Here is a 23,792-nt window from a genome sequence, read left to right as displayed (position 1 = left end):
TATGTATAAGCTTTGAGGCCTAGTATACAGGTTGCTTGTAGGCAGGCAGGTCCCACAGCATCGCGTTGACCGAAGACTGCTTCTCCTGGCAGACCAGTTTGCCGTTCTTGTAGTAAGGACGGGACGGCCAGGTGCAAACATTCTGGACCTCACCCTCGTTGTCACCTGACTGCACTGTGGCATTGATGGTAACCGGAGTAACGCCATCCTCGACCCACTTGATCAAATGGGCGAAATTGTCGCGAGGGAAGCCGGCGTTAGGCTGCTCGTCATTGATGGCACAGTGAGCCGCTCCCGGAATGAGGTAGAGGCGGTACCACTCGTTAAGCTTCTTGTTACCTTCCTCAAAGGAAAGCTCGGGGTACATGATCTTGCGAACAGACTCGTGGTAGCGAATGGAACCAGTGGTGGGGATACTGGAGTCGGCCTCGCCGTGGAAGTGAAGGAGTCGACCTCCACGGTTCAGGAATGGGGAAAGATCGGGAAGAGTGGTCTGGAGCGAGTCCATGTACTTGTTCATGCCTTCGATCATCCAAGCCTTCAAGTCGTCATTGGTCACATCAGTCATGACAAGCGAGCTCACGTTCTGCCAATGTAAGAACTTGGTGACCCATTCACCGTTCGAGTTCGGCGACTCGATAGTCCATGAATCGGTATCCGAGTCGTAGGTAGTGGTATCACCGAAGCCGGCACCGGGCTGGAAAGGCAGGTAGACCCTGTCACCGTTTGAGTCTTTCTGTGATACAGGATTAGCTTCAACTCGAACAAATGATATGCCGGGGAATAATTTACCAGACCGGTCAGCAGATCTTGGATGACCTCAATATCCTTTGCCGAGATGGTACCGCTCTGTGCGGGAGTTGTTGAGCTATCGGCTCTCTTGCGCTTTCCATAACCAAGGCCTAAGCTGGTTTCGGAGCTTGCTGCACAGCTGTAGGACTCGCCAATCATGGAGGAAACGTTGAATTTCAGCATGCAAAGATCACTGCGGGAAATCACACCATCGACCTTTCCATCAAGCTTGTCACAGGCGTTAATTGTGGCGTTTATCACGGTGTCAAACACACATGAAGGTGGGTAGTGTCCAATAGTCTGAATCTGGATGGGGGAGGCAATGTGGTTGACTTGTTGCTGTCCATAGCGCATGGCAGGGGCGCCAGCAATGATACCATCGTAGAGCTCAGGAGCCTTCTGCACTTGGCTCATGCCCTCACGTCCGCCTTCAGAACACCCCATGTAGTAGGTGTAAACCTTGTCGTCGCTCCTCTTGCTGGTGCTGTCGCTAAGCCCAAAGTAGTTCTTGGTGAACACCTTTCCAATCGCAGTCATCTCGGCGATAGCCTGGTAGGCGAAGTTGTAGATCGCCGGCCAGTTCGCAGTGCCATTGCCAAGCAGAACAACATCATCAAAGTCGGTACTTCCCCAATAAGGGAGGCCACCGTCGGTCAAACCGGTGACAGCTCCGTAAGCAACACCGCCTGACATATCGGCACCACCAGATCCATTGCTGATCTGGTAAGCGGCACCTCCAGTGGCGAGGAATCGGTTCTGGAAGTTCTCAGCCAGGGGCATCCAATACTCGACAACGATTCTATCATCCTGGTTGGCGTGGGAGTACGCGAAAGAAACTTCACAGAAGTCGATGTTCACATTTTCCCAGAAGGTCGCATCTGTTACCGAGTAGTTGCGATACGTATTGGCAGTGACGGAACTCTCATCGATGGTGATCCCGAGGGGAATTTTGTCGTCAGACGTAGGCAGGTTTGACTTGACGAATTCCTTTGTACAAGCCTTGCTCAGAGAGGTTGCGGAAGCAGCCCCAATGAGAAGGGGGGCAAGAAGGCCGATCATGGCGACTCGTGGAAAATATCACACGGGCGGAAGACACTGTAGATGAGCTTGACCGGTCAATAGGAAGGGCGAAAATTTCTCCTTTATATACAAAAAGAAAGTCAATTCCAGGATAACGCCTAGGCTCCACTTCACCCTGCCCCTGATTCCCTGGGGCGAGAATCGTCACACATAATGCCTTTAGATTAAGTGACTAGGTTCCACATAAGGTATGCACGGATGTATATATTCTTCAGTCTAGTCATTTCAAGTCATGATCACCATGTTAGTGCTCCTAAGATAGTTACAGTTTGGAAGCCCCGGTCCCGCACTTCGGAGACGATTACGCGTATTAAAACCGAGGTCGGCCCACATAACCAAAGATGGAAGCCCGAGATGTAGATCGCCAATCTGGTGCCTTGTTTCAGGCTGATCAACGTCTATTTCATCAACATCCGGCGACGTATGAGCGTTTTAGCGAAAACTCGTCGTAGAATCTCCATAAATTGAAAAGACTTGGCCCGATAAACATTTCGAAAATTCCAGCCAATATCCTTGGCGGTCATAATCCAATCGTCTTTCGACCACTTCTCCAGTAACCTCTTCCGGCAAAAGTGTTGACTGGTTGTTGAACACTTCATTAGGTACTAATTTGTTTTTCTATTAGATGGCCTGGCGGTCGTACAATATAGTCACTATCCGCGCTCATCAAGTACGCACCTGGGCAGCTGTAAGCTAAGGTAGTTATGGGAAATCTTGAGTCTGTATTTGGTTTCTTGTTGAGAATCGCAAGCTGGTTCTAGACTATTTGGCTCAGCGCCTTCTTGACATCCTTTTGGTCTTGAGTCCGGCGTGCCTATTATTGAAAGCGTCGTTGATTCCCATCATTTGCAGGTCTTTACGCGATAGGATCGTGTTATCGGCATCGAGGGGCTAATGAATGTCAAGGAAAGGTTGATTGAGGACGAAAATCTAAGTCACAGAGAGCTTTTTTTTTTTTTTTTCTGTTTTTGCAAAGGTACCACCAGGTTTCAGATCTAGCATGGAAAGCAGCGACCGACACGTGCCGCAGTCTACTTTTATTTCATATTAATCGGTAACAGTGTCATGAAAGAGATTCATCATACCTAAATTCAGGGTTCTTTGTTCTTTCCAAGGTCGGGGTCAAAGGTTACTTTATTCAACCTTGAAAGTGCACGCTTGCATTAAAAATAAAAATCTTCTAGAAGACCCTTACAGAAATATCCATGGATGTAACGAAATATATATTTCATGCATTGTCAATGACCCCTGAGGGACTAAGCTATCAATCTTTCTCTATCACTCTTCGGTTTCTTCCAAGGTTGAAGATCACATAGCCACTCACAAGATCCTGGGAGAAAAAGACAAAATGACAGGAGATACCCACAAAGCAGCGTGAATTGGCACCGACCCTTTACGCTATACAAGCTTGGTTGGATCAAGTGTGACGCTTCTGCTTACCACACTTGGTCAAGCACTGCTCAACCTTGATCACTGCGTCCTTCGGAATAGCATCCCTAACTTTGTCGATATCCTCTCCAGCAATGCTCTGCCCAAACGTGGCAGCAATGGCATCATCACTCAGAGAGAATGTCTGCTGAGCGACCAAGCCAAAGCCGAAGTCCTCTGCCGAGAACGCTGCCGTGAAGTTGGCTGGTTCACAATCCGGGTTCACCTGCGTGTGAAACGAACCGGCTGGGAAGATGGTCATCTTGCCGGGGCCCAGTTCCGTGTTGATGACTCGTTGTTTGCCGTCAGAGTCAAGCACGCCCGCTTCAGGCACCATCTGGGTGAGGACACGCCCAGAATTCAGCACGAAGAGCTCTGTGGCACGAGGGTGGAGATGGAGGTAGACCATGCTGCATGCTGTCGAGAACATTTAGTGCTAAGAAAGCTTGATGCAATTATGTTGACATACCTGGCAGCTGGCCAACACTGAAGGACATTCCTGAGCCAACCAAAGTGGGAAAAGTCTCACGGTTGGCGATCGGCATAGAGTTGTTGGTGAAGTCGAATACAAAATCTTCGTCCTTCGAGAGAAGCTTGTAACGGTCGATGGCACTAAATAATTAGATTGGTCTCCTGCCGAAATTGAGCCCATGTGATAAAACTCACGTATCCGCAATTTGTAGTTGAGCTGTGAGGCTGAGCTCGGGCGTTGAGCGTCTCACCATTTGCCGAGGTGCTGCCTTCGCCGGAAGGGCAAAGACAAGGGCAACAGCAACAATAGAGCTAATGGTGGATCCTGAAAGCATGGTGGCTATTGAGATATCAAGAAATATCTTGAATGGTTTGCAAGTGGAAAACAAGATTGGCCCCAGGGGTAGTATTGCTTAGCTGTCGAGAAACGTTTGCTGATGAGCTGTGAAGAAGGAAGTGGACTTGAGCCTTTATATATCTAAGCTCCTACAGTTAACTTTCCCTCGGAGGAAGTAAACCATCGCAAATTCCAAATGCTGAAGCACTGCGCCTCATTCAATTGCCGGAGAGGGCTCTACCTTCGAAGTCGAACCGTAATCCGCAGCAATGCCAAGATGTACAATTCACGCGTCATGGTTTGTAAATACTACAACCCCCCATATGGACCGCAGTAGAGCAACCAAACTTAGCCCCAGCGGGCCAAGAAATCATCAGGCTGAGTTGCCAAGGTCATCAGCACGAGGAGTCAGCTTAGATTTGAGTGGAATTTCCGGAAGAACAGTAGCCTCAACAAGTCTCCATTAGCGAATGACGATGCGTAGGTATGAATAGAGGCTGATTACTATGTATGCAGGGTCCGAAAGTGGAGAATGTCGTATTACATAAGTGGGCTGGCTTGAGCGTATTACTAATACGACTTCAAACAGTCAGCGCGCATTTGGCTGATCTCCGGTGCTACAGTTTTGCCTATACGATCCGCCATCTGATCTGGGCGTATTCCAAATTTGCCCCGCATATCTTATTTGTCATGACGCGGCAGTGTAAGCCAATCTGATTTTTTGAACAAGAGCCAAATTGTTGAAAATTGCCCTTCTTTATTTTACAATGCTACGGCATCAAACCTCATTAAGACCGCCATATCCGAGGGTCATGTATCGATCAGTGCCTACGAATTACAGATCACCGAAGTCACACTTAAGTCATTGTAGCTCGAGGAGTGAGCATATGGCTCCAAGAAAAGCAATTTGATTCCATGTATCGGAATCAATAATTGAAGATAGACCTATGTCATCGGGGATTCGGGAGAACAAAGAACAGCAGAAAGGGTAGCATTCAATATCCTCGTCGCAAATAAAAGTCGGTGGTAAGTGTCTATGTCAATATGAGCCATTGATCTGGCTGTATTCAAGTCATATGTCTAGCGCTTCTAGAGACAGGGACTCAGTTCCAGCTTTACACAGTGCATGCTTTCTGGCCACCAGGTTTCCCTGGTATCCATTGGCTGGTGAAGCGAGACCTGAGGCTTTATTAAAGCGATAACTCGGCCCAGCTCCCATTGTCCAATTCCACCAATCCACCACACGCCGTCCAATAACATGACAAGAACGAGCCAATGAGCAAAGATGTCCATAATCAATAGGCGCGTCGAATTTAACAAAGGAGTTTGGGGCTCGGGGGAGTTTGGCGACATCATATTTTCAATGCCAGCCTCTGCGAATGAAGAATCTAGCATTGACTGGACAATATTAAGGAATTCGGCCGGCGCTTTGTTTAAGAACGACATAATGGTTCGCCGTAGTGCTTTCGGCGACTTTATTGAAGTAACACTGGCCATGTATTCTCCAACCCAGGGTGAGACTTTTTTTATGTGTTTCAGTTCCAAAGGCTCAAATCTGGGGCTATTATGCCTCTCAAAAGTCTTCTTTGTAGACAGGGCATCCGATGCACATGTTTCAAGGACAGATAACGCTTTCAAGCAAGCGTCAAGCGGTAGATGATTGCAAGTGGAAGCTTCAAGCAATTCAAAGAGCGCAGCTGTAGATTTGGCTTTTCCCCGTAGGATTTCGAGGGCTTGCGTGTATGTAGAAACGACTAATGGAAGGAACAGGCGCCTTGTCTTTCCGGTCGGACCATCTTGTGGCGACAAGGCAACATTGCCAGTTAAATGCTGGTTCGGCAATGCGGGTGTGTTGATTGTCGGACTTGGAGTATGTATTTTTGCATGAATATTGGTCATACTCTCAACTATTCCATCGAGTATTGCGGTGGATGCCATATGAGCTGCGCGAGTAAATGACATCCACTGTGAGTGTTGTGGAAGCAACTGATCCGGCATTTTCTGGCCACTCCGCTTTGCGCTGGTAGCCAAATGAACTCTGACAGAGTGACTAGCAGAAGCGTACAAAACCATTAGTGCCGCATTTGCGAGGATGTTGTCATAGCAATCTGACTGTGCCATGGCCACTTGAATGTGCTGCAGAGAGCTCGTGTGATGACGTTCGGCAAGCATGAGCAGCTCCTGTATCTTAATGACGGTCTGCTCTTCCAGAGACGTATTGGACTTGACTAGATCATGACACTGGCATGCTGCTGCCAAGGCGACCAGGGATGACATAACAGGTCTGCTCTTGAAAGCGATATTTGGAATGCCGACAGACAGTGCATAGTGATCAAGATCGTCGAAAGGGATATTTTGACTAGTATGCGTGAGATAGTGACTGAGAAGGTCAAGTTCCGTCGCATCAAGAGTACTGTAGTTGTCTAAATCCGACGATAGAGTTGCACAGCTCGCATTGACCCTGGGAGCACAAGGAAGCTGTGAATTTGAAGAAGCGCCATGTGGCGAGGAGTCACTGAACGACGGGTGGTCATCGGGGAATGCAGGCTGGACATGTAATCTAGAACGTCCCCGCGGACCCTCATATTCACATTTGTACATGCGCTTGGCACATCTTGAGCACCTTGGTCTCAACTCATCGCACTGGTTATATTATTAATATATATTCGCCAGGTATATATTTTAGAAGGTCTACCTTCTTTCGTTGATGCTTACATCTAAGACAACCGTGCCTAGATTTCGCATGCGTTTTCCGAAGTCTGTAGTCTGGCACGTCACCAGTCATGTTGATGGCCGCACAGTTGACTCCGAAATCAAATGCGATCAGGTCAGGAAAATTATGTCGTACTAGTTGAAGGCTTCGGAGGATTCCCAGAAGAATGTTAATTATGTGTTCCGTCATCTCTCCCACCTGGGGGCTTAGGTGAGGCTTAGGCGCCCAAGCCCGGGACCCCACCTGAGGCTGATGATTTGGAATTCCAAGCAAGTTCCAAGGAACCTAAATTTGCCCTTGAAAATTAGCACCGCCCCTTTTTCTGAAGAAAGAGATTCCTTATTGAAGGAGTTGTCAGATAAGTAGTGCCAGGTGGGGAAGGATCACACCGACTGGATAAAAGGAACTTGAAGAACTTACGTGCGGCCAGTCGTTACCTGCGTTATAATTATGACAGAATGCAACATAATGTATCCAAAAGCTACATAACTCCCTCAATGGCTGAATTTGGTGTTTAATTCATGGTTGTATCAAGGTTTGACCGTGGGTGTACCCCCGATGGCGATCGCGCGACGATAGAGCAGCGCTCGCACCCAATCGCAAATGTGACAAGCTTACTAGCCACCAACACCTGGGCAAGGGAGATGAGGAAAAAACAAATTAGGAATCAGTGAATTCCATGTGGTTGATTTTATATGGATGTAAAAAAAGAAAAAAGACGAACCGAACGCGGGGGTCGAACCCGCAACCTTGAGATTAAGAGTCTCACGCTCTACCGATTGAGCTAGCCCGGCTGGGCTTGTTGTGAGCGCAGACGATTTTGTGAATATCAGAAATATCACTTTCAATCGACTCTAAAACACAAGTTTTGTGACTCGTGTGCTTCTTGGTCCAGAACTACACATGCGGAGTACTCTCACGAATCAGAGTCGTAACCTGAGGCTGGAAGATGTGACGTTCGACTAAAAGCCTAATGGGGCGTTCCCAAATGGAATAGATAGATACTTTCGTTGGAGAAAGAGCTCTATTATGTGATCTTTATTATTCATTCTTAATTATTTTTCGGATGCGTCATGGCGGGGTCCAACAGTAAATCCTGTGTGCTAGGCATTGGAATGCCTTTTCAAGTTCCCCGCGTTATCCATCTCGATCAACTGAACAAAGCTCGTATTTGGTCCGCTATCAACGGTCCTTATTTTCTGGCTGCTCGTATGTCGCATACTGCTGGCCTCTTTTGTGGACCCAAACAAACTTGGGAATAGGCGACCAAGCAGAGAACGCATGGCTGGCATGCATAGACAGAAAATTCCAACATCAATTTCGATCACGGACCAATAGCCACCAGGAGCATTGTCCCCTGTAGTGAAGATTTATTAGCTTTCCGGCGGTCGTGGAAAAGGAAGGTAGGGTGCATTACATGTGGGATTGGTACTTGCGGCAAAGAGTTTGAGCATTACGGCGCGGTAGATGCCGACGCCGGTAATCCTAATTAGAATGAGAACATTAGCCCCTTGCATACTGGACGTTCAAGATTTTCCAGAGCAGAAAACCGAGAGGGAACTCACAAAAACCCAACAGAGAACATGAATACCACCTGCAGTTTTGTATGTAGTGATGCCTGAAGCGTTAAAACCCTGGGAATAGGCATAGCAATGACCCAGATATCCAGGACGATATTAAATGCGGCAGCAGCAACGACTAGAGAGTTCGTCTCAACGCAAGACCCTGTGTGTTCCCCATTCCAACCATTCCAGTTATAGCTCACCGGTGAGCATTGAAATGTAAAGCCGAAGAGGAAAGTTAGACCGAAGCAGATTGTCACGAGGATGGATATTTTGATTACCAGTCGCATCCGGTCGGAGGGGAATATGCGTAGGTAGAATAGGAGGAAGCAGATCTTAACGATGGCGACGCAGGTGATGTAAAGAAGCTCTTGGATATAGAAGAACTGTCATGGTTAATTAAGCCATGGAAGTCCGTGTATCGTGAACAATCTTACATAAAAAATTCGGGTGATGTTTGTGAACTCAAGGGTCCACATATCTCTACCCAAGCCGGCTTTTCCAACTGGGGCGACTGTCAATGATTTTGTGCCTGTGAGAGAAAGAGTGTGATGTAACCGATTTCACTTACGCACGATCGACCCGACGTTAACTGGCACCGCACAACACTGTGGCACTTAGCTCGAATTCTTCGAAATGTAGTTGTGCATGATCTTACCCCGAGAAAAACAGTTGCCCAGTCATCCTTTTCCATGTTCAATTTATTGACCACAAGGCGGGCGTATAACCTCAAAGCGATGAGGACCAATGTAACACTCATGCCGACTGCTGGGACTATGACACTTATAGAAGTCCGATCGCGAATTGAAGTACCACATGTTGTATCCGTGACATTAACAGCGGCTATGCGATCGGTCAGAATGCGGAGCTCGTATATCATCTAGGTTCCACGTACTGAGAGCCTCCTTGATGGTGCAATTCGCCGTGACACACGTATCCACCTCATCGATAAGTTGAGTATTTGTACAGATGCATGTCTGGTTATTGGAAGCACAAGTTGACTGGGGAACGAGGTTGGTGAGGCAGTCCCGCTGTAAATGATGTCAGTATCCCAGGGCGGGGGATGAGCTTCCAAAACTCACAGCGCATGAAGGTAGAGATTGTGTCTCAGCAGATGCTAGATCACCCAGAAGAATGACAGCGCAGGGCAACAATGCAGCCCAAAGTCGAAACCATCGCATTTTGCCGTGACTGTGGAAGGCTCAGTCCGGCGTGCGATTCAAATCGAGGAAGGAACAAGAATACGGGGTAGATCCAACTTATTAACCAGGCCCGATTAGACCAACCGGGCTAAAATTAAAAATTCAAGAGCCACATGCTGCACGGAACATCTTCAGAAGGGTCCTGATTCCTTTAATGATAATGCACTATATGGCTTAGATTTTACATAATTTTGATGACCCACTCATGCGGTATTGGTACCGCTTCCCCACCGTAATTCGAACTTGGGGGGCAAAAAACACAAATGCAAGGGGGGAAATTACGGCACGTAATTGGCACGCTAGCGCATGCGCACAGATTTGTTCGTTTCGGAGATGTCAATCCTCACCAAAGGCGAATCACTAGTCTGCTGTAGCTAGTATTACCGCTAATCGTAAGTGGGTCTTTGAAATGGAATTCGTGCTTTTTGTATCCCGAGGGAAGATGCATCCCGAAGACCTCATCAACCCCTGGAATTTTCACTTTCATGAGCCCAACCGCTCCTGAAGCATGAGTGGGTCGAGACCACAAGTGTATAGTCATAGTTTCTTACACATCTCATTTGATATGGTGGACATTTCTAGACTTCCTGATCCTTTTCGTGAATTTGTATCATGGCATTTATACATATCAGATTCCTCTGTTACCCCTGCCAGTGCCCTCCTTATGTCATTCAAGAGGCGAACATACACATTCACAAGAAAATTAGAATGTGTTTCCGATTTAACTTTCAATGGATCCTGCCGCGTGGGTCTGTTTCCTTTCCACCACAAGAGTCGCTCTGATTGGTCTTCATGCAAAGACTCTAGCGCGCCACCATGTCGCCAAGGTGCCAAGTTTAATAAGTATCGGGAGTTGATGTTGACGTTTTCGAGAAACAATGGTTTCGCACTAGAGAACCCAATTTATGCATGCTTGTTTGAAGATCCAGGAACAAAGTCCTTGTGCTAATCCGAAGACTGCTTCGGTGGGAGATGAACACTATTGTTGTCTACCTGATAACTTTAGTCAAAAAGTGGATCAGTGTCAAAACTACGTGCCGTTCTTCCCGTCCCAACGCTCCAACACATAAGGTTACTCAACGTTCATCTTCGTTTCCCTTGCGCCACTCTTAAGAATAAACTCTAGATATAGAAGGTAGAGGCCGATGTATCAATAGATCGCCCAACACCAATCTGAGCTCCGATTTAAACTCCCTCTCGAAAAAGAAATATCCGATAGTATCGACAGTAAAGTTTACTTCAATATGCTAACGAGAACGCTTTCCCTCAATTCGCTGCATAGTGAATATGAATGATGGTCCGTGTGAGATGAAACTCCCAAAATCACGAGGGCACGTGCTGTTACCAATGGTAGATCGGTAAGAAAAACAAAATTACGTGCAAACATCGTCGAGTGACTTGTGCAACACCTTCGCTTGCAAGTGCAAACGCCACAGTAACGGCTGGCTGGTATGGAGTATCTCAATTTGCCGTGATAGGCGGTGGGTATGCGTTCAAGTCTGGAACCAGGGGGCGGAAGCTCGGGCAATAATACCCGTCCCCATCCGGGAACATAGTGATCCCGTATCCACTTTTCCTCTACCATACTAGTGGTAAAGTTATGGTGAACCGCTCCGTTTCCCGTTCATCTCCGCGCCTTATGGACTAAAGTGAATATTCTTTTCTCATTTAGCTTTCGAGGTTATCACTTACTGTGGTCACCAGCTTATTCGTCAATTTATTATCAAGTGTTTGTACATCGCAAATCGACTATTCTGAACAATGCTATTGACTCGTTTAGCCCCCTGACCATTTATAGCGACGTGGGTCAAAAAGGGATCGCGCGAATACTAGCTTATAACTAGCTCCTGATTTGTCAGGCTACATGGACAACAGGTGTCTATGCCGAAATAGACGAACCCCGAGAGTCCCCGGCGATTTGTAGTACTTGAGGCTCATCTAGGCACATTTAGGGGATTCTTAGTCATTTATCGGAATTGAGCTAACAAAAATCTTGTTGGTTTTATTGTTGTACCTTACCTGGCTTGCAAATCATCTACCTGTTTGAAATTTCTACTCCGTACGCCATGGCCCTCTACCGATCACCCGTAATCCCAATTCATGATGCGACGGACTTGTCCATCTCACAGTTTATGACGAGATACAATCCTGATGATGTGCCAGAATCAAAGGTTGTTCACGTTGAAAGTTTCTCCGATGAAACTATCACCTATGGCTCTCTTCGCGAACAGGCCGGACGGGCTGCCTGGGGCTTGCAGACCAAGTCGGGACTACAGTCAGGTGATACTCTGCTAGCGTTGGTCAACAACTCCGTAAGGAAACCAAACAAAACTTGCTTCAACGTGAGTTCTAATTGGAAATCTATAGAATGCGTTCGTTCATCTCGCTCATGCCACGTGGTGGACGGGTGCTGTCTTCGCGTGAGTTCACAACAAGGGAGAATTCCAGACCCCTCTAACTAGATCACTAGGCCTCTTAATACCTCAGCGACGCGGGATGATATTTTGCATGTCCTCAAGATCGTCAAGCCAACGCACATTGTCACCATTGAGGAGAAGCTCAGCACTGTGCAGGCAGCTGTAGCTAGTCTATCAATGACTAACATTAAGGTTCTAACCGTTCGCTGTAAAGTGGGGAACCTGCCCCAGGTTTGTAGTACGAATGTCTGGCATGATTGTATTTGAGCGTTGATGATCTTCCAGTTCCCCGACGATATTATTGGCAAAACCGCTACGGAGACCATTCCGCCGTATGACCTTCAAGGTAGAAGCTCGAAGGATGTGCCCAGCACAATTTGCTTTTCTTCTGGAACAACTGGAAAGATGAAGGGTGTCCAGCTCTCTCATTATAACCTTGTCATGAACAGCATAATCATGCGTGCCTCTATGCCGGTCAGGGTCAACTCAAATGTCCGCGAGGTTTTCTTTGCGCCTTGTGAGTTGCTCAATTCCTGAACTGTCTGCATAGCTCCATTAACAAGACTTCGTTCTAGATTGTCATTGCTATGGGCTAACTCTGGTGGTTCTGTCTGGCATGTGGGTTGGAGCCCAATACTGCAGTCTTCCTGCTTTTGACTTGGAGACATTTTGTCGCAAGTCGAGTGAGCTGAAAGTTACCGATCTGCACCTTGTGCCGCCGGTAGCACTTCTTCTTGCGACTTCGCCCGTCGCACAGAAATATGACTTGACGTCTTTGCAAAGAATTGTCATTTCTGCCGCGCCATTGAAGGTACGTATGCCGACAGACCTTCTTTGGTACTGTGGCAGCATGATATGATTCTAATTATATTCATATTACAGAAATCTGTTCAGCTTCTACTCAAGAAGCGTCTTCCACATGTCAGAGTTTGCCAAGGTTCGTACAGTCATCTTTTTGTCAATTCTAGTTCACTGATGTCGGAAAAAAGGATACGGACTCACCGAATGCTCGGGGGGTGTTATCCACGAGATCGATGAGGATGAACAAGCCTTCGGATGCGTTGGCAAGCTCTTCGCAGGGGTGTATGTTTCACATACCGTTGCCAGATATTGATCCCGGTTTCTAATGGTGTTATAGGGAGGCTCGTTTAGTCGATCCGAAGTCCAACAAGGATGTCCCTGTCGGCGAGGAAGGTGAATTGTGGCTGCGCGGCCCACTCTGCATGATGTACGAGGAGACCAAGTCTGTGAAAATCGCCCAGTATAAATTATGCTAACAACTGTTGCAGGGGTTATATCAATGACAGCGAGGCAACCGCCAAAACCTTCACCGAGGACGGATGGGTCAAATCCGGTGATATTTTGAAGGTGGACGAAAACCAGAATTTCTGGGTCACCGATCGTCTTAAAGAGGTATGATTGAGCTATACGACTTACTTACATAGAGGCATTTCAGCTGACTAGTTCTGTGTAGATGATCAAGTATAAGGGGTGCGTCGTGACTTCTTTGCCCTTCAAGTCAATACTCACCAGCTAATCACTTTGCTATATTTAGATTCCAGGTAGCCCCTTCAGAGCTAGAGGACATTCTTCTACGCCATCCAGATGTTGTTGATGCTGCAGTCTGTGCAGTTTACGATGATGCTCAAGCGACCGAGGTCCCACTTGCCTATGTCAGTCTCTCGCCGGCAACGGCGGAGCTGTCGGGCTCTGAGAAACAGAAGATCCTTGATGCGATCAAAGCCTGGATCGACGGCCAGCTTGCAGGATACAAGAAGCTCAGAGGAGGTGTATTCCATTTGCAAAGCTTGCCTAAGACTCCTACTGGCAAGATTCTGAGAAGACTCTTACCTGCCAGATTGAATGAGGGGAGGGAGGCGAAGCTTTAGTTACTTTACACCATAGACAGGAGCTTCTCTTGCTCTCTGCTCTAGTACATGTTGTTTGATACGGATGGTTCTTGTCAAAACATAAAGAACCATCACCCAGGTCTCCAAATGCTTGTCGATAGATCTCCTTCGCCCTTTCGTATCAAGATTCTCTATGCTTTCTCACCCCTATCGACCACAACCAAAGTGACAAGCTCCCCAGCCACCTTTCTTCTCATAGTCAAGTTTAGGTGTCATTCCATTCGACCATGCCTTATATATAATTAGAGCCTTTTGAAGCGCCACAGAACACGATAGTCATACCTTGGTTCTTCGAAGTCGACGAGAACGTACGCTGTGGAGATTGGAATGATGCTAGCACAGGACTGGATCGATTGGCCCATTTGTGAAACGTAATACCGGTTTGTTAAGCATCAAAAGCGGCACGTGTACTCGTTTCGGTCAGGCCGTCAAAATTTTTGAACGAGATAATATTGGCACCACAAGTAATCTCCTATTTCTGTAGCAATAGCTCTTCTCCCCTCCAACAAACAAAAACATGAATTATGTAATCGGGTCCAAGGCTACGTAAAACATACTGAACCAACTGAGTACCAAAATAGAGATCATGCAGGCCATACGGGAAGATGCATTTCAGGCCATTGTTTCCATTCAGTGTTTGTTTGTATGGACAGCTCTGTTTCGGCATCTGACTCACCTGACTAACAACGCCTATATATTCGTGTTTCTTTAGCGCGTAGACTTTCTTCCTTCCTCTCTGCACCTTCTTACCAGACCTCCCTGACTTCCACCCCGCATAACCTCAACTATCGAAGCTCCATCAACTTATCACAAGCTCGCCGCCACCATGCACTGGGATGCTTTTTGCGCGATATGTGGCTCCACCTTCGCGTACTCATTCACTCTTCCGATAAGCTTCGACGAAAATAGCAAATTGTCGTACAGCAAAAAAGTGATTGGGAACAGTGATCTTCAATGGCTATCAAAGCTTCGTGCCCTTGGCTACAATGCCAAAAGCACCGCAGAGAGAAAGTCAGTAATAAATTTGCCTCAATCCTCCACTTACTCATTCTCTTGGTACAGATCTTTTATCACCGGCCCGGGCCAATACGAGGACCAGGTGAGTTGCTCATCGCTCATGAGCATCAGATTACCTAACGTGGACCTTTAGGGAATGATTGAGGCGGATGCAGGAAAAGGTAATTGTTACCCCCCCAAGTCTGGGCTTGTATTCTATCTAACACTGAATTAGACCCGAATTTTCCCGTTGATGAAGGAGGCGAGATGCCCATGTTATTCGCGTATGTTCCATTACCCCTACCCTAGTCTGGTATTAAGTTCTTTTAGATATGTCAATCCTGGCTGCCCCGGGGCTCAAGTCGTCTTTCCCTTTCATGAGGTCTGCTACGACAAAATCCTTCGCCGATGTTTCAAAAATGAAGTGATCAATACAGACGTGCTTCATGCAGTCTTTGAAGAAAAGGGTGCAGGAGCTTGGAACTGCCTGGAGTTGGATTACGGCAGCCCCCAGCCGCCTTGTGGCAATCACTGGGAATGCATAAGAGGACAAGAGGTACCTCTCGTCTTCAATTCTGACTAGCTGGGTCTTGCTAAAGAAATGAAATAGGCCCTAGTGATGCATCCAACTAAGATACCCGAACTGATGAAGCCTCCCTACCGAACAATCAAATCTTTCTTCAGCTGGGGGAAAAAAGCAGATGTTGAATCTCAACACAGCCAAGACATATTCCACAAGCTTCCCAATGAGTTACGCCAGAAGATACTCAATCTTCTCCCTGTCCAATGTGTGCTTGCCCTCAAAGCTGCATCTTTTTCGATGCATGTTTGTCCAGATATATCCTTGGATAAACGACTTGAAGCTGATATGCCTTGGCTTTGGGAGATGTATCTTGAAGGTGTGGATCTGGTTAAATCACAGGCTGCAGAGGGCGAGTTTTCCAAGGCCCTTACATTGATGGAAAAAGACAGCCGGTACACAGAAGGAAATTGTGATTACATTCCTGGACTGGTGAACCGCAGACGTATCTGGGGGGTTTGTGAAGAAATAAAGAGGCTGTACTATGAAAAACTGGCTGAAGTGGGAGGCTCGCAGTCTCAGACCAGGCAGGACTAGGGGCTGCCATGGAAACGCTCGCTGTCTTCCAGGCAGAGAATGATCAATCATGATGTGCAGTGGGTATCTTTTGGAGTTCTGAAAGGAAAGGAAAGAAGAGATGCCTCTGGGTTTGTTTGCAAGTAGAAGAGCGACGGAAAAAAGGTAGATTATGGGTTGAGCTGCCTAGCAGAGAAAGAGAGAAACGTCCATGATATGGTACCCTTAGGGCGACAGTGTGATTTCCATCTTTGTTAACAGTGATAGGAAGAATCAGTTTTATCAGAATGAAGACTTGCGAGTAAGCGACAAGGTAAATAACGAAATACCTCGAACATGGTTCACGACACTGTCAAATTCCACTTTCTTGTTTTTGTAGGAAGTCTGCAAGGATACAAAGCAAACGCTGCATTTTAGTGACAGTCTATTCCGATGATTCTAAGCTCTGCAACTTCACCAACCCATAATATCTCCCTCCCAGCTCCATCAACTCTTGATGTGTCCCCTGCTCCACGACATTACCTTCATGCAGCACTATAAGCATATATTAGTCTCAAGATTGACACACAATGAACTTTGTTTTTTTACCATAAATGCAATCCGCCTTCTGCACTGTGCTTATTCGATGCGCAACAGCAATGGTCGTGCGGCCTTGAGCCGCCGAGTTCAGAGCATCCTGGACGACCTTCTCAGACTCGGAATCAAGCGCAGAAGTTGCTTCATCTAAAAGGAGGATACGTGGATCGCGGAGAAGGGCTCTTGCAATGGCTATGCGTTGTTGCTGCCCGCCAGAAAGCATGCCCCCTCTCGCTCCTATGACCGTCGAGAAGCCATCACTGAAATGAGTGTTAATAATTCCCTTTAGTGCAGTCAAGAAATATTGGAAATAATCAAAGACAACAGATTGCAGGGCTCAGGGGTGGCTCACGGCAGAGATAATATGAAGTCGTAAATATTAGCATCCCTGCATGCTTTGATGATCTTCTCCTCAGATACATCTTCGTCACTGGTTCCCAGGGTGATATTGTCCCTGATGGTTCCTTGATACAGCGTCGGCTCTTGACTTACCAGAGCAAGGTGGCTCCTGTAGCTCTTGACATTCAACTTGGAAATGTCTTTCCCATCAACAAATATCTGACCCACTTCAGGATCAAAGAATCGCTCCAACAAAGCAATGATTGTGCTTTTTCCACATCCACTCGCTCCCACAAGACCTATGTATTGACCTGGGTGAACACTCAAGCTTAGGCCGTGAAGAACAACTCTATCGGGTCTGTTGGGGTAGCGGAAATAAACATCTCGCATCTCCAAGCGACCGTCAATTCTTGTTACCAGCTCACCAGACTTTTGACGGGCGTCAATGTTGACAGGTCGGTCCAAAAGCTTTTTAATATCACAGGCGGCCTGGCGGGATTTGCTCATATCTGGCGCGAAAGAGAAAATAGCTCCGGCGCTGAAGGATCCAACAATCACAGCTGCGTAAGCGATGAAGAACTGTACCATTGAGTAACCTTCGTTGATGATCAGACTGCCTCCATACCAGAAAGCCAGCGCAATGCAGAGAAAGTTTGCCGACTGAGAGGCTGCATAGAAAGTCGATGACTTGAGCGTTGAGATAACCGACTTCTGTCGTTGAGCTTCCAAAATGTTATGATACTCTTTGAGTACATGGCTTTCAAGATTCAACGATGCAACCGTCTTGATGGCGGAACTTGCCTCACACGCATAGGTTGCTGAAGCTGCATAAACTGCCTTTGACTGTCGGGCTATTTCACCGAGGATTTTGAGTCGAACGAGACCACAAGTAAGAACAATTGGAATAGTCGCGGTACAAACGAGCCCCAGCTTCCAACCTATCGCAATTGACACCGTCACGCCGGCGACCAAAGTCGTTGACACAATAAAGATGGACCCTAGCGTGACACCGCTCATTCCTGCAAGGTTCGTGGCATCCGTAGATAATGAGGATGTGAGTGAGCCGGCTGAGAACCCTGTTTTGTCGAAAATGGATATGTCCTGATAGAGAATAGCTCGGAAAGAGTGATTTCTGGCACGATGAATTAGGCGCTCGGAGCAGTAGGCGAAACAGAGACCTGACGCTCCCCAGCCCAGGAATGCAGTTCCTCCCAGCATCAGATACATCAAACTCCAGAAGTTGACATCGTGACGTAACTTTCCATACATATCAGGGGGCAACGACATAGCCGAGATTGTCTTGCCATAGAACACGGCCTGGCTGGGGGCATCGTCAGCATCAAATATTCTGCACAGCGTATGGGAATGGTTTCTTACGTGGGATTTCCAGCGCCTGTGATGATTGAAAAAAGGAGACCCCATACCATGGTGAGGGTTTCTTCCTTGTTGAGATTGGCGACGAACTTGACCAGCTGCCACAAAGAGTATTCACGACTGTCAGCCTTCACCTCTGAATTCCTTTCGCAGTCTTCGGCTCCTTGGTGCTGCCCCATCTCCAGATTTTGCTTTTCGAACTCATTGCGGTCGCCTTCCAAGTCAAGAAGCTCAGAATGCTTGTTTGATGCACTGAGGACAACACCCCTTTCGGTCGACATGCGCTGTTTTTCCACTAACTCATAATATATGGATCGTTTCTGGAGCAAGTTATTGTGGGCTCCTTGCTCAATAACACGCCCGTGAGACATAACCACAATATTCTCTGCTGCTGTGATAGTGGATAATCTGAATATGAATCAGCTTGTAACTTCAAGTTATATTGATCACGTACCTGTGACTAATTGTGATCGTTGTCCGGCCTTTAGCAGCAACATCAAGTGCCGCCTGTACCAGTCGCTCAGCCTGGGCATCTAGAGCTGAAGTAGCCTCATCCAGCAGCAGGACTTTCGGGTTCCCGATAATAGCCCGTGCGATGGCCACTCGCTGTTTTTGTCCGCCAGAAAGTAACGAGCCCCTTTCCCCAACACTGGTTTGGAATCCTTCCGGCAGGGCTGAAATGAAGCCGAAACAATTCGCCTTTTTTGCGGCTTCAAACACAAGACTTTCCACAACATTATGAGAAGCTTGCTCATGTTCAGTCCCTATCAGACCAAATCTGATATTTTCGAATACGGTCGTAGCGAAGAGCGTGGGCTGTTGTGTGACGATGGCAACTTGTTGGCGTAACCATTGCATGTTTAGAGACGAGATGTCATGACCATCGAGCACTATTGATTATTTATTAACGTGATCACAATCCATCTTTCATAGGAGAAGACTCACATATTTCGCCACTTATTGGCTCATAAAACCTTTCGATCAGGCCTGCCAAAGTACTTTTTCCACAGCCAGAAGCACCAACGATGGCGGTTGTCTTTCCAGCTGGAAACACAAGATTAATCCCATCTAAAGTCAAGACATCTGGTCTAGAAGGGTAGACATGGCGAATATTCCTGAGTTCTATCGTCCCGCAGACATTGTGTAGTTTGTTCCCTGTGGAAGATGATGGATCTAGTGGTGATTTCCTGGACACAGTTGCAAGGACCTTCCCTGTTGCTGCCACGCCAGTAGCAAATGCTTGGAAATTGGGTGCTATGTTACCAAACGTAAACGCGCCGGTTAGAATAGCAAGGAGAATGGTGATAAGAGCTCCTAATTCAATATCACCAACAACAAGGTAACGGGACCCTTGCCAAAATGTCAATCCGTAGGTCCAAAATATGACACCATTCATGATAGCCATCATGGCCGCAAGAGCAATGCGACCTTTTAGCCCATATCCTTCCGCCTTACTGAGAAATTTCTGATACCGATCGGCCAGCTTGTCTTGGATCCCAAACGCAGTAACGTGTCTGATTGAACTGATGGCCTCTTCCGCAGCTGTCGATCCGTCTGCATATGCCTCTAAAGACATTTGGGTATACTTGACCATAAATGAAGAGCATATACTCATAGAGCCAGTTTCTGCCACGATGGCAGAAATCAAAATAAGACTCATGCGCCAGCTTTTCACAAAGCTGATGATGAAAGCTGTTCCAAAATTGGAGAAAGAGTAAAGAGTGAGTGAAAGTTTGCCTGTCAAAGAATCTTGGATCAGATTCATGTCGGCAGTAATTCTGGTTGTTATCTCTCCGGCTCCCAGGACATCAAAAAATGCTATATTTTGGCGGAGGATAGCGGCAAGATATTTCTCTCGGAGTCGTTGGGTTAATTCTTCTCCTCCTATCATGAATCCGGCGGTGGAGATGTACACCGAAACAAACTGTCCAATTGCAATGTATACATAATAAAGGGCGAATCTTGCGACCAGGGATGAGAGGTGAGAGCCTGAAGACTTTCCAAGGAAGAATTCTTTAAAGGCTTCGGCCAAGCCACCCAAAAGAAGCTGTATAAGGAAAATTAGGCTGAATGATTAAAACATAGTGGAGGATAACTCACAAAAGATATTGGTTGAAGGGCCCCTCCAATTATCGCTGCAATTGCGCTGATGGCCAAGATAAGAAGTTCATAGGTGGTAGTACATGTATACAAAAGCCATAAGCGACTCAACTGCGATTCCGGAGTTTCTATTTGACGCTTGATAATCTCTTTCTCGTGTACATCCAAATTCAGGCTAGAGGCCACAGGTGAGGGTGGGCGACTGCCTGCGCCTCGGTCCGACGTTTTCATCGTACACCCTCAAGAACACGAGTTTTTCAATAGTAAGATCAATTACTGAAACTCCAGAGGATTGCGAGAACATGATTTGATAAATGCTTCCTTTCCACTCTATTTACACAGATATATAAGACATCGTTCAATCGCGTTTTTGTTTACAAGATAACGAGATAAAGTATTGTTTGATATATTCCGTTGCTGGTATTTTGTGTAGCCAATCGTATGCGGCCGTTACTGGCCACTAGTAATGACTCTAAATGACTCATATCAAGTCATGGTTTGGCCTTACTGTATCTAATTTTTGACCACTTAATTCACCATTTCGCATCAGTCCTGCATGTCAAGCTCTGCAAATTCGCCAGGGCCTGGCTCGCGCTAATCGCGCTGTGACCTGTGCCAACCATGAATGGTTAGTATTGGAAGGTGCAATAGGCTGCAAAATATCACTCCATACGGCTAGGTAATCGTACTTTCTAAGGGCCTCATTGAGATCCCAATTATCACAATTCTCTAAATTTCGCGAAACTAAAAATCTATAATACATTCATGGATAGGTTTTGGCTCATCAGCATTGGCAAGGACATCGATTTTGCACTGTGCAATGGCGTACTTGCCTGCTTGCGACTATACACCATAGTTTGTTGTAAGATTCAAAACCCCTCTTTTCTAAGCATCGTTAGTAAACGAATTTTACCCTCTTAAATCCAGACCAAATTTGGTGGGCCTTTGTGGGTCTTTCCAAGGGGATCTACCACGCTCGGGCCGGCAAACGACTACCGTTTATGGACATGAATTACCGCGACCCGAGATCAGATTCCCGTGTGGGACTGGGACTAGGACTCTAGATGTCCATGACTTCAGTTTCTGCATGTTTGAGGTTGGTTGACTAGATCAATCTAAATGGTTTTGATTTAGAAGGGATAAGTTCTGCAGCCTTCAGTCACGGTGATCTCTTTCACTACTCCGAACGCTGAACGGCAAAACCTTTCACACTCCTCGGGTTTTTCGACCTATATACTACCATATGTTGTATCAACGGAGCTAGCCTGATCAATGTGCACATGATGTATTTGATGTTACGATTTTATGATTCTGATGTCTGAAAAGTCTAGTTTCTTTGACGACGTTCTGGTTGCATGGATGCATGACACTGAAGAGGTCAGTCCTCCGATGTTTGCTCTGATCTTGTAGGCTTACAAGTTTTTGAATCAATGTTTCTTCTCCATCTCCGTTGCCGACATCTCGTACATCACTCTACCAGTCGAACATTCTATTCTACCGGGGATAATAGCTCGGGCCCGGGGGCTGTCGGTGACTATATATCCCATAAGCAACAATGCCTTCCCACGACAACATATACCAGAGCCAATCCAAGGATGAAATCAGTGAGCTCTATACAGCGTACCAAGAACAACGCTCGCAGTAATCAATCAGATCAGGATCTCCGTGAGACGCGTGTGGACTGTTTCTATGAAGCGGGCACCGACCAAAATTCCATCATCATCTGCAACGTCTGCTTCTTCCCCGAAATCATTGTCTTGGTCGAGACATGTAAGGCAAGTCACCACAACCTCGGTGTACTTGTCACCTACTCTTCGTGGTAGCTCTATTCTAGCAAGCTCCAATAAGTACTCTTTGAAATCTGTGGGTGCAGCTGAGAGTAATACTGGAAATGCTTGTGACACATCATCACTGCCGTTCAGGCGTGCAGTGAAGGCTTCAAAAATTTGACTCGGTTGGGGTTTGCTCTCCGTTCCAGGTATTGAGAACTGGACAAATGACTGCCAAAGCCCGATCTCCAAGAGACACACACCCAAGCTATATATGTCATGCTGCATCTTATAAGCATCACTTGGATGCTCACCTTGTCTTTGGGGATGATTATAAATATCAAGCTCCCATGTTCCACTCCCTTGTAGAGCTGTCTCTGCGTTTGCAGATCGGAAACTATCGAAGCCAACCAAAAAGGCCGATGGGCCATTTCGTGATGGAGAGGGACCCGAAGAAATGTTTTTCAAGAGAAGTATCGACTCTGGACAGACGCTCTTGTGAACGAATCCGAATGTATGGACATAGCTGATTGATTTTGCTAGTTCTTGCGCAAGCTGCATGCGCCACGATAGTGAGGGAAGCATCTCAATGCTACCTTGTGTGTTACTCAAGAGGAGATGCCGCAGACTTTGAACTTGGCTCAGATCATGGTTCTCTGGCACCCGGAAAACAAGATCGAAAGCTAGAACGCCTGGCTTCACTCCTGGGAGCTTCTGTTTGTCCGGTGATAGCTTTTCATGAATTGGCATGAAGCCTTTACAACTGAGCAATCCAAATACTGACGAATCTGCTTTCGTCAACCTGACAGCAAGATCCCGTACGTCGTGCTCCATGGCCTCGGCGCTCTTGTTCGGCCCCACAATCAAAGTATCAATGATATAATTTGTATTCTTACTCAGATGTAGTCCTATTTTCATGTGACTGAAGGGTATGTTGGAGACCTTGAAAGACACCTTGGGTAGTTCGACAGATGGAGGCGCACCGGATGGTCTCACTGCATCTCGAACTTTGGAGGCAAGTTGAATGGGAGGATTATTTGCCGTGGCGCGATGAAGCTCCTCATCAATAAAAGGATCGGCAATGCGCATGATCAAGAACCATGAGGGCTCGCTGCGCCTTTGCCAATCCTCCATATCGCGAATCACTTCGTCTATTGCTTCCTTCTCTAGTGCGTATTTGAATCCCTTCATACGACGATGGAAGCCGAAAATCCCTGGTCTGGCCTGAGAGGACGTATCTTGAACGCTTTCCACCTTGGTAGCGGCGCGCCAAAGCTTTCCTTGAAGGATAGTGAAGTTATCGTCCAGAATGCGGCTGAGGCTGGTTTCCATTATTGGTTGTAGTCGCTGAACAAGCTCGATCTGGGCACTGGTCTTAGCCCAGCAAATCTCAACAATGCTGACACGCTCTGAAAGCTCATTATCTGCATGCTTCCAATCTTGACAAAACTTGACAAGCATTTTCCCATACCTACGAAGATATGTCAGCGTAAATGTAACGACCAATAAAGGACCTGTATTCAGTGACGTACTTGTAGCAGGTCTCGGCCGCTGAGATGATTGTCCCCGGATCTGCCATACTGCTGAAGATTAGCTTACTGCGCAGTGGGACTTGAGGACTGAAGACTGC

At 46.9% G+C, this 23,792-nt stretch overlaps 8 protein-coding genes across 8 annotated transcripts; 2 read left to right on the top strand and 6 right to left on the bottom strand.

Moving 5' to 3' along the window:
- Positions 1-19: 19 nt before the first annotated feature.
- N7503_010510 (tannase and feruloyl esterase) lies at positions 20-1,851 on the bottom strand (the record flags this gene model as incomplete). Its single annotated transcript, XM_057070056.1, has 2 exons — positions 20-736; positions 793-1,851. 2 exons carry the CDS (start codon positions 1,849-1,851, stop codon positions 20-22), a joined length of 1,776 nt encoding a protein of 591 aa, XP_056916667.1.
- Positions 1,852-3,289: 1,438 nt separating this feature from the next.
- On the bottom strand, positions 3,290-4,106 carry N7503_010509 (germin family protein; the record flags this gene model as incomplete). Its single annotated transcript, XM_057070055.1, has 3 exons — positions 3,290-3,717; positions 3,770-3,912; positions 3,967-4,106. The coding sequence occupies 3 exons, from the start codon at positions 4,104-4,106 to the stop codon at positions 3,290-3,292; spliced, it is 711 nt and encodes a 236-aa protein (XP_056916666.1).
- A 1,091-nt stretch (positions 4,107-5,197) lies between these two features.
- On the bottom strand, positions 5,198-6,709 carry N7503_010508 (C6 transcription factor; the record flags this gene model as incomplete). The annotated part of the gene is made up of 1 exon (XM_057070054.1): positions 5,198-6,709. One exon carries the CDS (start codon positions 6,707-6,709, stop codon positions 5,198-5,200), a length of 1,512 nt encoding a protein of 503 aa, XP_056916665.1.
- Positions 6,710-8,194: 1,485 nt separating this feature from the next.
- Positions 8,195-9,564, bottom strand: N7503_010507 (CFEM domain-containing protein; the record flags this gene model as incomplete). Its single annotated transcript, XM_057070053.1, has 7 exons — positions 8,195-8,306; positions 8,387-8,769; positions 8,821-8,915; positions 8,955-8,991; positions 9,042-9,226; positions 9,279-9,414; positions 9,466-9,564. 7 exons carry the CDS (start codon positions 9,562-9,564, stop codon positions 8,195-8,197), a joined length of 1,047 nt encoding a protein of 348 aa, XP_056916664.1.
- A 2,087-nt stretch (positions 9,565-11,651) lies between these two features.
- Positions 11,652-13,891, top strand: N7503_010506 (AMP dependent CoA ligase; the record flags this gene model as incomplete). The annotated part of the gene is made up of 11 exons (XM_057070052.1): positions 11,652-11,897; positions 11,953-12,005; positions 12,056-12,233; positions 12,288-12,519; positions 12,578-12,813; positions 12,885-12,939; positions 12,992-13,085; positions 13,141-13,230; positions 13,292-13,415; positions 13,477-13,493; positions 13,558-13,891. 11 exons carry the CDS (start codon positions 11,652-11,654, stop codon positions 13,889-13,891), a joined length of 1,659 nt encoding a protein of 552 aa, XP_056916663.1.
- Positions 13,892-14,738: 847 nt separating this feature from the next.
- On the top strand, positions 14,739-16,025 carry N7503_010505 (uncharacterized protein; the record flags this gene model as incomplete). Its single annotated transcript, XM_057070051.1, has 6 exons — positions 14,739-14,923; positions 14,975-15,011; positions 15,063-15,090; positions 15,144-15,192; positions 15,239-15,464; positions 15,519-16,025. The coding sequence occupies 6 exons, from the start codon at positions 14,739-14,741 to the stop codon at positions 16,023-16,025; spliced, it is 1,032 nt and encodes a 343-aa protein (XP_056916662.1).
- Positions 16,026-16,428: 403 nt separating this feature from the next.
- Positions 16,429-20,624, bottom strand: N7503_010504 (ABC transporter ATP-binding protein; the record flags this gene model as incomplete). Its single annotated transcript, XM_057070050.1, has 7 exons — positions 16,429-16,538; positions 16,593-16,840; positions 16,933-18,240; positions 18,297-18,701; positions 18,748-19,183; positions 19,239-20,340; positions 20,394-20,624. 7 exons carry the CDS (start codon positions 20,622-20,624, stop codon positions 16,429-16,431), a joined length of 3,840 nt encoding a protein of 1,279 aa, XP_056916661.1.
- A 1,418-nt stretch (positions 20,625-22,042) lies between these two features.
- Positions 22,043-23,741, bottom strand: N7503_010503 (uncharacterized protein; the record flags this gene model as incomplete). Its single annotated transcript, XM_057070049.1, has 2 exons — positions 22,043-23,633; positions 23,695-23,741. 2 exons carry the CDS (start codon positions 23,739-23,741, stop codon positions 22,043-22,045), a joined length of 1,638 nt encoding a protein of 545 aa, XP_056916660.1.
- Positions 23,742-23,792: the final 51 nt, after the last annotated feature.

This window comes from Penicillium pulvis (assembly GCF_028828015.1).
Source record: "Penicillium pulvis strain IBT 33274 chromosome Unknown scaffold_8_segment0_segment0, whole genome shotgun sequence".
NCBI lineage: Eukaryota > Fungi > Ascomycota > Eurotiomycetes > Eurotiales > Aspergillaceae > Penicillium > Penicillium pulvis.
The sequence above is the reverse complement of the archived record's forward strand: the minus strand, read 5'-3'. Positions and strand labels throughout refer to the sequence as shown.